This window comes from Scomber japonicus, chromosome 19, assembly GCF_027409825.1.
Source record: "Scomber japonicus isolate fScoJap1 chromosome 19, fScoJap1.pri, whole genome shotgun sequence".
In the NCBI taxonomy this organism is placed as follows: Eukaryota; Metazoa; Chordata; class Actinopteri; order Scombriformes; family Scombridae; genus Scomber; species Scomber japonicus.
Genome location: NC_070596.1, coordinates 8,138,691 through 8,156,863, shown reverse-complemented (window position 1 = coordinate 8,156,863; position 18,173 = coordinate 8,138,691). Strand labels below are relative to the sequence as shown.

At 38.0% G+C, this 18,173-nt stretch overlaps 2 protein-coding genes across 2 annotated transcripts; both read left to right on the top strand.

Moving 5' to 3' along the window:
• The first annotated feature begins 2,043 nt into the window (after positions 1–2,043).
• On the top strand, positions 2,044–9,102 carry gtf3c5 (general transcription factor IIIC, polypeptide 5). Its single transcript, XM_053340100.1, has 11 exons — positions 2,044–2,311; positions 3,013–3,211; positions 3,424–3,628; positions 3,803–3,983; positions 5,439–5,543; positions 6,617–6,731; positions 6,941–7,021; positions 7,878–7,966; positions 8,073–8,155; positions 8,268–8,410; positions 8,893–9,102. The coding sequence occupies exons 1-11, from the start codon at positions 2,114–2,116 to the stop codon at positions 9,078–9,080; spliced, it is 1,587 nt and encodes a 528-aa protein (XP_053196075.1). The 5' UTR covers positions 2,044–2,113; the 3' UTR covers positions 9,081–9,102.
• A 3,800-nt stretch (positions 9,103–12,902) lies between these two features.
• On the top strand, positions 12,903–17,134 carry LOC128379986 (bile salt-activated lipase-like). Its single transcript, XM_053339629.1, has 11 exons — positions 12,903–12,968; positions 13,463–13,610; positions 13,847–13,966; positions 14,048–14,245; positions 14,403–14,533; positions 14,703–14,810; positions 14,931–15,045; positions 15,527–15,713; positions 15,809–16,012; positions 16,619–16,828; positions 16,951–17,134. Exons 1-11 carry the CDS (start codon positions 12,903–12,905, stop codon positions 17,132–17,134), a joined length of 1,671 nt encoding a protein of 556 aa, XP_053195604.1.
• Positions 17,135–18,173: the final 1,039 nt, after the last annotated feature.

The window sequence follows — 18,173 nt, the reverse complement described above, 5'->3', positions numbered from 1 at the left end:
CAGAGGCTGAGAGAAGGGATGACAGGAGAGAAGGGATGTGCTGTCCGAGAGCAAACAGGGTGAAATCTGAGGGCAACAGGCTCTTCCAGAGTGAGCCGGGCGGTGTAGGCTCTCTGATAACGTTATCACGTCCTCCACACACTGTAACGGCTGGAACAGGCCAGCAGAGAGGCAGGGAGGAGCGGACAAGCCCTCAAAAAGAGATAGCACAGAGAGCCAGATGAATATTTAACATCTCTTTCTCTCCCCCAAGAGAAAAGAAAGACAGAAAGAGATGATTAAAATCCTAACTTCACCACAGCGAACAACAGATTGTGAGTGGGTACCTTGTGCCCCCTCCTCCTTGTGTTGCTCCCACTTAATACTGAGCTTCATTACTTAACTGCACAGGTTGACTGTTACCATTTACTGTGGGCTATATTTTACTGAGGCTCTGATAGTGTTCACAAAGTTGATACAAGGTGTATGCTTAAAATTTCCACTACATTAAGCAAGAGCAATAGAACACAGACCATAGTGAACAAAAGTAAAGTTGTCACTGATGACTCTGTTGTATTCAGGTGTCCCAGTGGCCTTGAATGTCATGTAGTGAGATAATGCTAATGTTATTGATTACACATGTACTTTTGCTACTTTAATAAGCCTTTAAATCCTCTGTGAGAAAGAAGTAAACTTTAGCTCTATAAGGAAACAGAAGAAATCCAAAGCTATTATTGATTTACATACGGTATAGTCAACTACACATGAAGAGAGACATGGCTTTTGTGCTGTGTTATATATGACAGTGCAAAAAACTGTCCAGGACTACTGACGAGAGAGAGAGACTAGATTTTGAAGCATAGCAACAGTGGTCCCAGTACTTGTTGTTTAATAAAGAGCTAATACACCTACAGTACCTTTAAGTAAAAATGTCCATTTGTTGTCTGTATATATATTTTTTATATTTCTCCATGTAATGATACAATGTGAAATGTAAAATGCATGTTTACCCCTTGGAGTTTGACTTACTGCTTCTCATCTAGGCTAAACATGTCCACGCAGATGAAATTTTGTTAGACTTAAAAGAGAATAAGTTCAAATGAAATTACAATACTGCAAATCAACCGAGGGTGACTCAGAAAAGTGAAAACGACACATGGTTTAAAATCCAGTATCAAGCCCAGTACTCCCTTAGAGGCATAAGGAAAGAAGACAAACTAGAATAAAAGTAAACACAGCGTCACATCAGAGTATAATTGCTTATTTAACAGTATCTTAATGAACAAGGTAAACAGACACAACTGTTTCTTCACCCGTCTTTCTTCTCTGAGGGGATGACAGTCTGTTGACAATTTCTGGGAGGGACAGCACATAAATCCTCTTTACTAAAGTCCTTCTGACAACAGAGGATGTGGCCTGCTGACGACACAGAATGACTTTTAGTGGCATTTAAATGTCCTGTCATATGAAATAATTATACATTACAGGGCTCATTCAGATAGAATCTTAAGAGGATTCAGTTACTTATGCTGTTAAACTGTGATGGAGGCTCGACAGTATTCCCCCAGTCAGATAATTTCCTTAATTGAATGTATATTGTTTGGTTTTACAACGCCATCGTGTGGCCAAAAGCTGCATAACAGCAGCACTTTGATTTCTGTGTGTAGACAGGTTATTACAACAGTGATCAAAAGTAACAACGCATAAGTACAGTACGTAAGTATAATTTTGAGGTACTTGCACTTTACTTGAGTATCTCCGTTTAATGCTACTTTATACTTCTACTCCACTACATCTTTAAGGAAATAATAAAAAAGCAAATATCTATTTTAGAGGTATAAGGAAGAAAGAAGTCTTAACAATGTATTCATGGTTTAATTTGAGTGGAAATTGTGTTTGTTTGTTTTTTTCACTTTTAATGGAGTGGTTTGTTCATCGTCTCATGAGCCTTTTATAATTAACAATAACTTCGGAATAAATGACGGCGGAACTACATGCATTCACTAGTGTTTCCAACCGGCGTTATTTTGCACTCGGACCCACACGCACACTGTGGCGGTGCATATTAGTCATTCACTGTTTAGGGTTTATCTGCTCACCATGTCCGCTTAAGCACACTGAAACAAGAGCTGTGATGGCGGATGCCCGACAGATGAAGCTGGACTTCACCCTGACAGAGCTCTCTCTCTCGGGTCACTCTGAGGATGTTCCCGGCAGCTCGGCCACACTGGAGCTACACGACAAGAAGCTGGTGTGTGTGGAGTATCCGGCGGTGGTCAACAATGTCGACAAGATGCTGGAGACCCTCGGTGGTGAACGAGCAGTGTCCAAAGTAAGTTGAACATGTTGTAGCCTTAATTAAAACAGTCTCGAACACAGTTAATAAAGGTTTGTTTAAGTTTCATACACAGGGTATTTATTCTGTCCCATGCCCCAAGCTTGATATATAAGTGGCTTCATAGTATCTACTGCAAAACAAATGTAGCCTACAGTTTTTTTTGTTTTTGTTTTTTGTTTTTTGTTTTTTGTTTTACCACTTTAATTATGTTTATATGTAATACTTGACACCTAACAAATGTGTTTAAACTGGGTTCCCACGGCCATGAAATTCATGGAAAAGTTATGAAAATAGAAAAACTGTTTACCAAGTCTTGAAATGGTTTGGAATTAGGTAAAGATAACAGATATAAGACAGGCTGCATGAACTTGGACTCCCTCTTTTACTATGTCAAAAATCAGTAGATTCATTTAATATGAATATACTGATCATCAACTTCTATTTTCTAATCTGTGATCTGGGGCCAAACGCTTACTCTAGATGTAATTATAAAATGTACCCATCATTTAGTGAGATCAAAGTGTCAAAACACCTGTTATAAGGCACCAGAATATAGGAAATGACATCTACTCAGTTAAAGATTATCTGGAGGAGGACCCTTTGTTAAACTACTTAAATTAAGTCAAATGGAAATGCTGGCACCATCCTCGTCTTCATCATCTGACACCTGTCTATATTTCTTATTCATTCTGCAGACCTTCGCTCATCCCAACCGGCGGCTTGAGCTGCGTTACCGACCTCAGGATCCTTTCTGTCACTCTCTGTGTGGAAACCGGTTCCCATCCAGCAACCTCCTCCTCAGGGTGCGACGGCGGGTGAGAAAAAGCGACCCCAGCGACGTTGAGATCCAAATGGATGTACTCGGAGTCATAGGAACAACGTACAAATTTCAAGGTTTGATTTAGAAGTCCTTGTATGTGTATGAATTTTTGGAATATTTCATAACCACAGGATATTTGGATATCCTGGGTAATATTTCTCGTTACTCGTAGATTCAACTCAGTGAGCTATTTTCTTGAATGTTTGCTGTATCGTTCGTCTTTTTCAGTATACTAACTGAACAGATGATGTTGTTTTCTTCAGATGACATGTTTGTTCCTTTGCAGGGCTGGCAGACTTTCAGTGCCTCGCCGTGCATTCAGAAAACGGAAAAGACACATCTCTATACGACAAAATCATCCTCCGCAAATCAGAGAATCAAGAGTTCTTTGAGAAGCCTATGCCTTACTTCCTTCCCCCGGCCATCTTCTCACGTCTCGACACTCCCGTGGATTATTTCTACCGACCTGACATCCATCAAAAGTCAATAAGGTCTGTTTGACAAAAGCATCATTTACTTACCCAACCTAGCTGGGAACTGGATCACTGATACAGATGAACATAGAGGTAGAAAAATGGATTATGCTCCTGGTTGAAGAAGGTTCTCCAATGTAAACAACAATACTATATGTCTTATTTCACCATATTTCTTCTTTCCATTCACAGCCAGGCGCCCCTTAACAAGAACTTCATTGGATTGAATCGCGCCCGTCGACCCCACAACGCCATTTTTGTCAGCTTCAATGAACCCACCGTGCCAGCAGAGTGCCTGGAGGCGGCTAAGGTCAACTGGACACGGGTCTGCCTGAAGGAGCGGGACAAACAGGCAGAAGAACAACTGAAAACAGTAGGTCTGCTTTTGAAATCATGGTTGCTGGCTACTGGAAGGGCAACACTCACTGCTATGGTCACTGGTGTAATGTAAGGAATAATGTAAAGAAACCTGAGGCACTCCTATGCCAGTTAAATCCTCTATTACAGTAGGAGGGACCATTAGATAAGGAATACACAAGCTAAAATACATTAGGATAAAAATTATAATAGTGAATTCCAAAACACAAGTAAATTTGTTTAATTTATTGCACATAAAAGAAAAACAATACATGACAAAAGAAAAATACATGAAGACTTTTTGAGATTAGGAGAAGAGAATAACCAACAAAAGAGAAATGTGCAGGAGGAGCCATTCAAATCCATGTGGGCTTGTCAGGTGACCCTTGTGTGTTGAGGCATACAACATAAAAGCGTAAGAGTAAAGAAATACAGACAAACAAATTCAAAGGATAAACAAAAACATGAGAAACATAGGTGTTACAAGTGTTACGAAAAAGGTAACTATTGACCGATGCATGCACCGATAAATGTGTGTTCTGTCATTACCTGACATCCCTAAAAAGACCAGTGTGTAAGATTTAGAGGGATGTATTGGCAGAAATGGAATACTATATTCATAAGTATGTTTTAATCAGTGTCACTATCTGAAAATAAGAATTGTTGTATTTTCGTCACCTTAGAATGAGCCCTTTATATCTTCATAGGTGGTAGGTCCTCTTCCGCAGAGGCCGCCATGTTTCTACGGTAGCCCAGAACAGACAAAACAAACACTGGCTCTAGAGAAGGTCTTTTGTATTTTTTTGTGAGGTTCTCAGCCATCGTAGCTTCTCCTACATACTTGGAAGGGCAAGGTGAGGGATATTTATTTGGTTGCAATCTACAACGTCACCACTTGATGCCACTAAATCCAATCCAATCCAACTTTATTTGTATAGCACATTAAAACAACCACAGTGGACCAAATTGTGATACAGAAGAATAAATCAAAGACTTCATGAATAAAAGACATAACATCTCACACAAGGCATAAAATACATATAAAATACAAACAAAATACATCAAAAATCCCACACTTTGGTCCTTTACAGTTCCTGCAAACATTCTTGTAAACAATGTTTATCTTTACATTCAGTGTTTCTAACCAATATGTACTTGAGGTCCAGGAAATGTGATGACTGTGATTACTTTTCTTTCTTTGTACAAGGTTTTTAGTTTTAAATTTTGAAACCTATATTGTTTACATCCATGTTTTCTAGCTCGCAGTTTTCTTTCCTGCCTTGCTGGTGCATTGCTGTTACTGCCACCTGTAGATTAGCGCAATGATGTCACCACTTTTTCCATCAGGCCATTTTTGACAGCCACTGTTCACCATCATAATCAGCAGTTTTGGGGTTAATAGGTTATATAAAGCAGATATTACTAACCTGTAGTAACCTCACCTTATCTTTTACCAAACTTCTGTCCCTAGATGTTTGAGAGCCGGCCCATCTGGTCACGGAATGGCGTCAAGGCCAACATCAACATCCACCCTGATAAACTGAAGCTGCTGCTGCCTGTTTTCGCCTACTACATGGTGAGCTGAGTGCGACTTGTAAACACTTTGAGATTGCATTTCAAATTAAAAGATAAATGCTGTTAAATCATTGTCCCCAATTTTATTCAGATATAAACTTAAATTACAATATTTAAGCCTCATTTAGGTTTTGGTCTGTAGTGTATGAACAAAAACATCTTAAAATGAAAAATCTCTTTAATATGTTACAAGCTGAAATATTTGCTTAGTCGTTATCAAAAGGTATAAGGACTATTAGTAATCATAATATATCAGTAACATGGCGTGTATCTTCAGAACAATCAGTGTCACACCAGTGTTGTTACATCATTTGAAAACTTTGGTTAACAAATGAACCATCTGATTTGTTTATTGAAAGAAATAAAGCATTGTCGCTTGCTTGCAGATGTACAGCTATGGTAAGGAAAGCCAAGTCTCAAGCTCAAGCTCATATTCAAATCCAGCAATTTTCTGGAAGGCTGTTAATTCGAATAACAAATCAAGCTCAATGACTAGCTTAGCTTTTAATAAACATTTTACAGCAGCTGGTCACCTTCTCAAGAATGGGGAATTAGACCTCCCTCCAGTTGATGATAAGATGTTCTCTGTTCCAAGCAGCCAGCAGTTTGCTCTACATCTTATCTCTTTAAGTGTTGTCAAAGATGCCCTCTCTGCCAATGACCCCAGGAAGTGTACTGGAGAGGACAATCTAGATCCACTTTTCCTCAATCTCTCATACTATATTATCTTAGACCATAAAAGACATATTTTTAATCTCTCTCTTTCACATGGTACAGTTCCTAGAGATTGTAAAATGGCATATGTTATACACCCCTTCACAAAGAAGGTGACAAAAACTGTACAAACAGCTATATACCAATATCCAAATGGCCGTGTCTCGTAAAAAGTCAGGAATCACTAGTAAGTAATCAGTTGAAAGTATTTCCATGTTTAGCCCGTTTCAACATTTGGTAGAAATGCATGTAACTGGTTGAGAAATTACTTATCAGACTGACAACAATATGTAAAATTAGGAAACCATAAATTAGAGTTTTTACCTAAATGTGAGTTAAACATGAAGTTGCCATTTTTAGGTGACAGGGCCGTGGAGAAGTCTGTGGGTGAGGCTGGGTTATGACCCACGAAAGAGCGCAGACTCCAAGAAATACCAGATGCTGGACTTTAGGATCCGCTGCAGCACCAAGCATGGTATGAGCCTGAGGCAAGACTGAACAACAGATTCACAAGTGACTTTATGGAATTTGGAATTTGGTATTTTAAAGGCAAACGATGGTTTATATTCAACATCAGCATTTTTGTATAAAACCTTCCTCAGCATATTGTAGTCTTAATGAAAAGTTATGACTTCTCTTTCTGACTCTTACTACTGTTGTTCCTCTTTTTTCCCCCACTTTCAGGGTATTCACTATCTGACATGCCAGTGAAAGCCAAGAGGAGTGCCCTCAACTACAGTCTGCCAATCACATTTAACAAAGCTGGTGAGTAGGTGAATTTATTTGGGCGTGTGTAATTACATGACACATACATTAAAAGATATAGCTAAGTTCTGACCAGCTCACCAATCAAACACATCTATTAAAATGTCATGAAAAAAGGAGACTTACTGGACTTTGGACCTCAGGAAACTCAGTCAGTGCGGCTGATAAAAACTATTCTTGCATTTTCACCCAGATTGTTTTTCCTGAGATATCAAATTTAAAAGAGAGAAACCAAAAACCACAACAAAGTACATTTACTAAAAAAACTAAGCAGCTGAATTAGCTTGAAAATAAAAAATAAAATTTAGTGAACAAACATGCACTTAAAACAAGTAGTTATTGTTGGCTTTGTGCATTAGCATGATTTCTTCAACATCATATAAACAAGAAACCAGGATATCCCATGATAGGAGGAGGGGATTAACAACATTGATCTTGAAATACTTAAATCATTTCCTAGTCATTTAATATACAGGTGTCAGTTTTCCAATCTGCTTCTCACACATCTGCATGACAAGCACTTGAGAAAGGTAAAGAGCAGGTGTGACCGCAGGGCAGCAAGATGAAAGTAGATATAATTACATGATGTGATTCAAAATAATTCCAGTCTAAACAAGCAGGTCTCCATTGTTGAATAGTGAATACTTAAATGTAAAATTCAGACAAAGAATAGATGCTCTCACACAAATCAAGATGAGTAATATTGTTTCTTCTGTGTATGTACACGTACCGACAGTCAGTAACTGATCTCATTTCTCTATCCAGCCCTGTTAGCTAACACTTTTATGCACTTTACTTACTTGACTGTAGGCAGTAACAAGTCTTCAGTAATCTTCACAATGTTGTTTTCTTCCAGGTCCTCAGCCAGCTAGTGTGATGGAACTTCCAGCTCAGGAGGGTCCGAGCACCAGTCGAGATCCAATCCAAGTCACATATCGGCTGAAGGTTGGTGAAGGTCTAGTTTAGACATGATATCTTGAACAATGTGGTGCTGCATTAATGTCAACTGTAAATGTAAATCCTAACCCTAACCCTTGTTTCCTCTCCACAGGAGTCATCCTACATTTTCAGAGAGGGCATGCTGCCTCCTCACAGACAGATGTTTTACCAGCTCTGTGATCTGGAAGTAGAAAGGTACAGTGTAGTGCTGTGAGGTCAAATCATTAATAATTATTATAATGAATATTGACCTTTTGTAGACCTATTGCTGTATTTGGGTGTAATGGAGCTATGTGTGTGTCTCTAGTGTCCGACATGTGATTGAAGAGAACAACGGTAAAGAGGAGGTGTGTGACGAGCGAGACGGCTGGTGTGTTCTAGGCACCACCGACAAGCTAAGGGACATAATCTCAGCCATGATCAAGAAGGTCATCCGAACACAGAAACCACGTAAGGAAAATATCCACCATGAAGAAGACACCATGTCATCTTTGTGTGTGATCACAGATTAACTACACAGACAGTTACAGTAATGACCTTTCTCCTCATGTGGCCACAACATGGCCAATAGTTGTCAGAGCTGGGGTTATAGAGAGCCAAAATCCTGCCCCACTTTTGTCTCACTGACTGTCTCAATGTCATTTCTCATAGAGGATTTTAAATGTTAAGCCTTGTGACCCAAATGACACTAAGGCTCCACTTGAAGGCTTATTTCTTCTTAGATTGATTGAGTATTTTTAGACACACAAAAGAGAGATTTAAAGTAGTATCCAGTATTTCGTCATTATGCAGCCCCTTATACTGAGGGGATAATAAGAAGAGTTGATATATAATAGTGTTTTTTTGTCCATATTAAGTAAATGGGTAACTTAACTAAACTAAATTGGTGAACTAGTAGGCGCCTAGGTTAACAATTTACTTGTCTCTCACAGCATTACCGGAACTCCCCAAGAGGCGCAGACGCACAGCACTAGCTTCCAAATTCTCGGAGAGAGATATGGATGCTGACGAGGAGGAAGACGAGAGCAAGGAAGATGAAGAGGAAGACGAAGATGATGAATTTCAGCCATCAGAGGGAAGTGAAAATGAGATGGAGACAGAAATTCTTGATTACATCTGACAAAAGGCCTTTTTTTTCTTTCTGTAAAATGTGATGTTTCAAATTAGTTTTTGGAGTTAAATGTAAATAAAAATGAAAGTATTTCTAATAGTTTGTGCAAGAACTGTGTTGTCTGTATTTTACACCAGTTGCATTCAGTTGCTTTAAAAAAAAAAGATTTATTGTTTTCAATTACTTATTTTATTCTGAAATTCATTTAGTTTTCTTGTCCAAAACTAATTTAATTTAAGGTTTAGATTAATATACACTGACAAAAATGATATGGGTACAAATTTGTGAGTTATGCTAATGCTGAAGTAACAGCTGAAGTAGTTACTTATTGTCGGTCATGATTAAGGTGTTTACAGTCTGGCTTTGAGAAAAGACAGATTTGGATTGGTTACTACTGTGTGACTTTGAGTCTAGTTGGACAGCTGTGTCAACTCAGCAGAGGTTGGCTTCCTCCTACACCTCTACAAAAATCACTTCTGAAAGGTTACTTTCGGTCATTTTCTCCCTTCTTATTTGGTGCTATGGAAAATTTAGATTTAAAGGGGCATTACAAGGATATGATCTGTCTGTTGCCATGGCCATCCTTACACAAGTGCACTCTGTTAGCTAGTCTGCAATGCATGATGGTATTTTCATGTGAGGTGGGAGGGCTGCAATCAAAATTCATATTATAGAATAATAAGGAAGAGCAGGCTTAATTGACATATGTCATCTCAGTCCCATCTGGAGTTTTCAGAGAACTATATTCATGTTTCACATTATGTTTTTAAACAAATAAAATTATCATGATACACCCCTAATCAGGCAAGTACACAGCACAGATTGAAGTGTTAACATTTCAGTGTTAAACATTAGAGAGTTGATTTTAAAAGTGTAATTTTAACCCTTTCAGATTTAAATGGTGTCCAGTGTCAAAGTTATTTCACAGAGTTGATTAGTGTTAATTTAACTATGCAGAGATGTAATTAAGCTCCGCCTTCGCTCACTTCACTTGTTCAGATTGAGACAAGAAGAGGAAAAGGTAAGTGTTACACAACATCTATTTACAAATGTTTACCTTTCTAGATTTTTAAAAACAGATGACAAATGCTCTTTCTGTAAAACTGAAAAAGTTGTCATTTGCTCATTTTGTGTTATATTTTGGAAGGATTTGGAAAGTTGTATTTTAAACAATACTTCAAATAGGATTTGTACTGAAGGGGAAAACATTTCTGGTTTTGTGTTTTGCATATATAAAATAATAAGAAAATGTATCTGTTCTGAATATTTTAATTGAAGATGTACCATTTTTTTTCTCTATTGGGATTATTATTATTTTTCTTCCTTATACATCCTTCTTTTATTATTTCATTTCTGAACTGGAATGTGTGGAATAGTGTTATTTTACTATATTTTCCACTGGGACAGAAGTTGATGCAAAAATATTCAGTTGTGACACTTGAATCTCATTAGCTTCTTAACATTACAGTACTACAGGAGTACCAAAGAACAGACACTCTAGCAGATGCTGCAAGAACACAACATATTGATGGCTCACATGATTGCTAGTCATGGGTATGTGTTTCATATTCTTTTTATTTGTGCCAAATAACTGCATGGCCATTGCATAAATTTAGATTATTAATGTATTATCCTCTCTCAGACACCTCCCCACTAAAGCAATGTAGGATACATTTCTTGGCACCTGAAAACAGACCAATGGAAAATTCATTGAGTATCTGCAACGCCACCAAATAGCTCTATTGACTTTTCTCTAGGAGGCCCAAATTTCACAAAGGACTTTGTAGGTCTGCTCAACCATTTGGTAGAGGTCACTTTGTGTTATGATATCTGGTCAAAAACAATCTATTTAACACAAACTTTTTGGGCGATCTTTACCACTTATATAAGGTATGTAATGCACAAAAAGACCATCAGATTGTGTTATGGTTGCTATAGATACTGGTTGTGCTAGTGTATAAACGAAGAATAACACAAATCACTGCTGACATAAGAGATCCTCCTGGAGATATTTCTGAAGTTGAGTTTATTTATTTTTTTTAAAATCTTGTACAGAACAGAATGAGTCTCTAACATGTTTTTTTTTATTGAACAAATGAGGTCTGAATGAGGTCAGTAAAACATAAAATTTAGGGTCAATAAGAATGAAAATCGATATTTATGTTGTCATGACCTCAAAGAAGTAGGAAAAGCAAAAGAAAGATGATATTTCTTGGTGTGACGTACAAAGGGTTCATGTTGAAAGACAGCTTGATGGTGATGCTTGCCAAGAAGCCATGTCTCTGCTCAGCCATTCCACAGACAAATCCCTGATATTCCAGAAGACCTTTCAGCACTGTCAGAAGCGTGTTAATGACTTACAGCATTACCTATAATTGCAGTTAGTTACTTTTTTTTAATGACTATATGATTAAAATTAGAAAACAAGAGCACCTGTGAGATTTTATTAGTTTATTCTGCGTATCGCTGAAAGTTGATCTGATTTTTGCGATAAATATGGACAATGGATCATTGACTGTTAAAAACTATCTCTTAATGCCTCCTCTAGTCATTCAAACATAAAGTATTCAATTTGAACCAAGAAATGACCTCCCCGTTGTTGCTGATACACCTCCTTCCACCACCACTAGGGGGCTGAAGTCTCCAAAAGTCAGTGCATGTGATGCAGTTGAGAGACTTGAAGTCTTTCAAAAGGTCATTATTTTATTACAGTGTCAGTGGTTATAATAATTTGTCACATCACCTTCTGAGCTGCATGTGTAAATGAAGGTTGTTTAAAAAGTAGAGCAAATTGAAATTGAAAAAGTCTTCATAGGCCCTCCCATCTTATACTAGCCAGTGAGAATATGTTTGAATAGTCATTTCTACAGTATAATGTAGTTTTCTCTGTGGCTGCACTTTGTTCTTGTGTCTAATCTGAAGTTTCCTTATCTCAACCCTAGTCATGCTGCAGTTTGAAGGAGGAACCAGCAGGGTCAGTAGCTGTGCCACCTTGCTGTTGGCTGTCAGAAGAGCAAGAATGACAGCTTCTACATCACTGTGGATAAGCATCTCATCCCATGCCAGGCAAAGTGCTCGCTTGGGGCATTTGATAAACTTTACAAAGCACATTTTGTGTTTAATGTGTCTTATGATGTTGCACTTGTGAATGTTAAAACATTTCTGCAGACAACAGTGCATTACATTGATGTGGGGAAAATGAGGGAGTCACCAGAGTTAGACTTGAGAGCCAGACTTAACTTGCCAGTAGCAGTGGCTGAAACAAAGTTGACCTATTTCATGTGTCAGGAGTATCCCAGGTGTCAGCAGTTGATTTCACATTTAAGAATTGTAATGTGTGAGTTTTTTCTCAATTAACTGACATACTTTTGGTATATGATCACTTTTTTCTGACAAACAAGGTATTTACAGAGAATTTTGATGACCATCATCATATGTATAGAGTATTATGAGGTGAGGAAAGGTGTGTTTTGGATTTTAATTAAAAGTGTTAATTTAACTCTGGAGAGTGTGGAGCAATATATAAACCTTCAAAAAGTGTTAAAATAAAATAAAAACTTCTAATAAAGATCAGAATTAGATTGACTTCTATACTGAAAAGTGAAAAAAAATGTGTTATTTGGATTTTAGCCAAAGAGGTTTTAAGGTGTTCGATGCATTCCATAGTAAGTATTGAGGAGAGAGTTGCTGACACGAGTTGTGTAAATACTGTGTGTTATGCAACAGTGAAAAAAGCATGCCCACAGAGTACACTGGTCAGGTGATATTTAGGGGAAGGACCCTCTTTATAAAGACCTGGGCAACTCTCATCCTAGTTGTCTTAGTTTGATCATGATGGCGAAACTAGGGATTTTGGTCGCTTTCGTTGTGTTTCTGGAGACGGTCTCTGCGACCTCTGTAAGAACATTTTATTTATAGTGTGTCCATAGAATGCGTAAGCCAGGTTATCTGGGTGGAGAGGTTATCTGTGCAGCTCCATACATATCAAATATGAATGGAGAGATAGTCAAAAGTATTTAGAATGTAAAATGCTATTATTTTGCACCCACAGATGCTGTAATTCAGCTGTTATTCTTGATCAAGAAAGAATGATAATTTGCTAATTTTAGCCATCAATCACTTTGATAGATATACTATATTGGAACAAAAGTCTATATGTCTGTTTGTAACCTGTGTATGTGTTTAAAGTGTTATTAGTAGTTAAGTGCTGCACGGATTGTTATATTCCATTTTTTCCAAGACATGCCGAATTCAATCTGAGAAATCCAAATGAAAATCTATGAGACAAATGTAGATGTGATCCTATGCATCAAGAATTACTTTCAAGCAAAATGTTTGGTGGACAAATGCATCAAGTTAATCTTTTGTATTTATTTGTTTAATTTCCGTAGCTTGGGGTGGTGTACACAGAGGGAGGCATGGTGGAGGGGGAGAACATTCGCCTTGGGTTCCGCCGTCACATGGATGTCTTCAGGGGAATTCCCTTTGCTGATATTCCTGGAAGATTTGAGAAACCTAAGCGTCACCCTGGCTGGGATGGTGAGTATACATTAATGAACTGCTACTAATAAATAAAACTAATGATGTCATGATCTTCTCTTTTCATTTTATTGATAGAAAAGGTTTTATCTTTGCTTCTAATTGGCATGAGATTAAGGCAGAAACTGATTAATGTGTCGAGAAAATCTACATAATGTATCTTGACATTTTTCAGAAGTCCTTCTTCTCAGACTAAATGTAATGGACTATCTCTAGCAATGTGCATTTCTCATCAGGTGTTCTGAGGGCCACTGAGTACAGGAAGAGATGTCTTCAGGTGAACCTACTCATGACTGACACCAGAGGCAGTGAGGACTGTCTTTACCTTAACATCTGGGTTCCTCATGGCCGCTCAGGTAAAGACTCAATGAAGCTGACATAGTGTTATCCATTTTAGATCCACACTACAAGTGGCTCTAATTTTCTTTCTTCTGTAGTATCCACTAATCTGCCAGTCATGGTCTGGATCTATGGAGGAGGCTACTTGACTGGAGGCTCAATGGGTGCTAACTTCTTGGACAACTACCTGTACAGTGGGCAGGAGGTTGCAGACAGAGGAAATGTTATCGTGGTGACACTGGGATACCGTGTAGGAACTCTGGGTTTCCTGAGCACTGGAGATGCTGGCTTGCCAGGTAGGTCCCAATTAATTTTCTTACAACAGCGACACAATTTTACAGAGCCAGATAGAGATTTGGAAATGTTTTGGTCAATTGTTCCCTAAAAATACTAATTAAAACTACTGTACATTTAATGAATGTCTACATAAGGGCTCTGTGTGTTCGTCATCAGGAAACTATGGTCTGTGGGACCAGCAAGCTGCCATCGCCTGGGTGAACAGGAACATCCGCTCTTTTGGAGGAGACCCTGACAACATTACCGTCTTTGGAGAGTCTGCAGGTGCAGCTAGTGTCAGCTTCCAGGTGAGAAGCTTTTTCTTGACTTCTAACTCATTACATGCACTGCATCACAGCAAAAACACCTGTTTTAAGACTTACAAATGAAATCAAATTCACTATGATCTGTAAATATGAGTCTGACTTTAAGAGACACACTCAAATATTTCTATTTTTTCTCTCTCTGTCTACCCAGACTCTCACTCCCCACAACAAAGGTCTATTCAAGAGAGCCATCTCCCAGAGTGGAGTTGCCCTTTGCCCCTGGGGTGTCATCAAGAACCCTCGCAAGATTGCTGAAGAGGTACATAATAGCTTCTCTGACATGTTTCACTTATTGTATGGCTGGTTTGACTCTGCCATTTCAGGAATAGTAAACCTCAGGCCGGGAAACAATTAAAGATGAACGGAAACTTCTTTCCAGGTTGCTCTGAAGGTCAACTGCCCAACTGATGACCGTATGGCTGCCTGTTTGAAAATGACAGACCCTGTGCTCCTTACAATGGCTGGTACCCTCAAAATCGCCAGTTCACCTGATGGTAAGGACAACGTCATTTTTTGACACTGTATCTGTGCTTCTTACTGATTCTTGATTGGTAACAATGATCTTTCCCCTTTTTCCTGACATCAACTGGGGGATGTCAAAGTTGCATATTTCAAATGCTTCACATTCTATGGTAGCTTTTTAATGGCATAAATCCTGACTGATTGGTGCCTTTTATATTTGGAATTTAGTACTATATACTGAATGAAAAAAATATTTCTTGGTCTTGTTCAAAGTCAGGTTTCCTGTTGATGCACTTGCAAAGATTGGTCAGAGTGTCTCTGCAGTGATGGCTGAACTGGGGGGATTGTGTGATCATTCTTTGCATTATGCCCAGTAAAGCTTATCACTGGCAGGGTAAATCTAAGTCTCCAGTTTACACCATCAATAGTCCAACAGCAGATATAGCAAATGGCAAATTAGAATCCTGTATAAACATAAAGTATTGATGCATTGAATGTATCTACCTCCATCAGCCCCCATTGTAAACAACCTGATCCTGTCAGCTGTAATTGATGGGGACTTCCTGCCTGATGAACCCTACAACTTGTTCCACAATGCGGCCGAAATTGACTACATTGCTGGAGTCAATGACATGGACGGACACCTCTTTACTGGTCTTGACGTTCCTTCAATCAATTCCCAACTGGTGGATACATCTATGTGAGTTCAAGCCATTATGCCATAATGCCATATGAAATATTTACAATTCTGTAACTGATCTAATTTCTTTTCAAACCGTATCCTCCTTATCTTAGTGATGATGTGAAGAGGCTCCTGGCCACATACACTAAAGAGAAGGGCAAGGCTGGTATGGATGAGGCCTTCTCCACATATACGTCAACATGGGGCACAAATCCCAGCAGGGAGATCATTAAGAAAACAGTTGTGGAGATTGGAACAGACTACATCTTCTTGATTCCTACACAGACTGCCCTTTACCTTCATGCTACCCATGCCACGTAAGAACAGGATCTTTCTATGTCACTGTCAGTTTATTTATTGGTGCATTTGTTCCTCATATTGTTTTACAAGGTGAGGAATCAAAAAAAGTAAAGAAATCATGAGGCTGTAAAATAGAAAAATAAAAGATTAAGAAAAAAGCTTAAAAATATATATATATTTTACACTCCATCAGCTTTAATTATTTAATGGAATTACAGAGTAATGTGGTAAAATTGAATAATCATTTTATTAAAATGTTTCATGTTTTATTGCATAATTTAAATTCCATCATATAATGCAATTAATTACTTTACAAACGTTTTTTTTAAACATATCAATTCAACTACTGCTTACTAAAAAAGTTAATTGTTCTTGTGGCACTCAACAGCTCCAACAGATATGCTATTTTACAATATATATTTAGTGATTTCACTGCCAATGGGCTCTACTGTGCTATATAACATAGTTATTACTTTGTGTGTGAGTGCTTTGCATTAAAAAAAGTCAGTATTTATCTAATTTTTGTCAGTTTGTTGAGTGCCATTTTTTCCTTATCTTTTTGTAAGGTTACTTCCTGCTTTTAGTCATTGTTACACCCCTGTTCTCTTTTCGTCCCATCAAAGAACTGGTCGCACCTATTCCTACCTATTCTCCGAGCCCAACCGTATGGGTGGTCTTACCTTGCCCTACCCCAGTTGGATGGGAGCCGACCACGCCGATGACCTGCAGTATATGTTTGGAAAGCCTTTCACTACACCACTGGCATACTGGCCTCGCCACCGTGATGTCTCCGGATACATGATCGCCTACTGGACCAACTTTGCCAGAACTGGGTATAATTCTATAGACATGAGACATGGAAACATCACACAATGAATGACTTAAACTAGAATTTAAAACAAAAATAAAGAACTCATATAATTTCCTTTTCCTTTTCTCTGGTTATATTAAACAGAGATCCCAACAAAGGTGAGCTGAATGTGCCCGCTACATGGCCCAGATTCACCACCACTGGACACCAGTACCTGGAGATCAATTCCAAGATGGACAAGAGCTATGTTAGACAGAAGATGAGGACACGCTATTTGCACTTTTGGACCAGCACCCTGCCCAGCCTTCCCACAGTGATCTCAGAATAAAGATCACCTGTGCACCTGCAGTGTGGACCAGAGCTATTACATCAGTATTTGTTCATGAAAAATAAATGTATGAATACTTTCCTGGATTGTATTTAATCATACATAACTTTATTGTGACTCTCGAAAGTTACAATATATAATAGTAGACAAACATATTTTGTATATATTGCAAACAAAATAAAAAATGAGATGGATGTATTTATTTGTCTGTTGCCACACTGTCTTCATTAGCTAGCATACAGTTAGTCTAGTCTAAGTTTATCTAATGCAGGTCATGTTATTATTGAGACAGAAACTACAATGGACTGTTACGACACAAAGGCTATCATGAGGTACTGCATAAAGGGTTACAATTTGATAAACAAGGGTTTTTTTGAATTGTGAATCATGCAAAGCTACTCAAGTGGAGTCCAAAAAAAAAATTAGAGCTGTAATTGGGGAGATATAAGTTGTCACACCATTTTACTACAAAAAAGGAAACAAAAAAACAAACAGAAACTTTGTGATTTGACTGTGACTAGAACAGCCAATCACCATACTGTTGTTGTATAAATTGACGGCTATTCACTTACAAACTGAATGTACTTTTGAGATATTGATGTATCAATATCCCAAAAGTACATTCAGTTTTATTCATTACTGCTACAAACACAAATTATTTTTTCTGTCTAGAAAACAATTAATCTATGAACACCACAGGCAGAGGTCTGCATCTTTTTGTGCATGAAGTTGGTTGTGCATATTATTCACAAAGGTCTATGTGAGAGGTACAGTATGCTAAAAATGCTAAAAATGAAGCTTTGAATAAAAAACAACAACCAGAACAACAGTTATACACATGCATAATCAAATACGTCAATGACAGAGGTCAAATTAGACGTGTCCCCATCGTATTATTATTTTATTCCTATAGCACAGCCTACATAAAATTTGTCAATCAATTTACATGTTTACATGCATGAGATCGAATTCAGTAGCAATTTAGAGGTGTCGTGTTATTTGAGAGTTTTATCTTATCTGTGTTGTTGACTAATCTGAG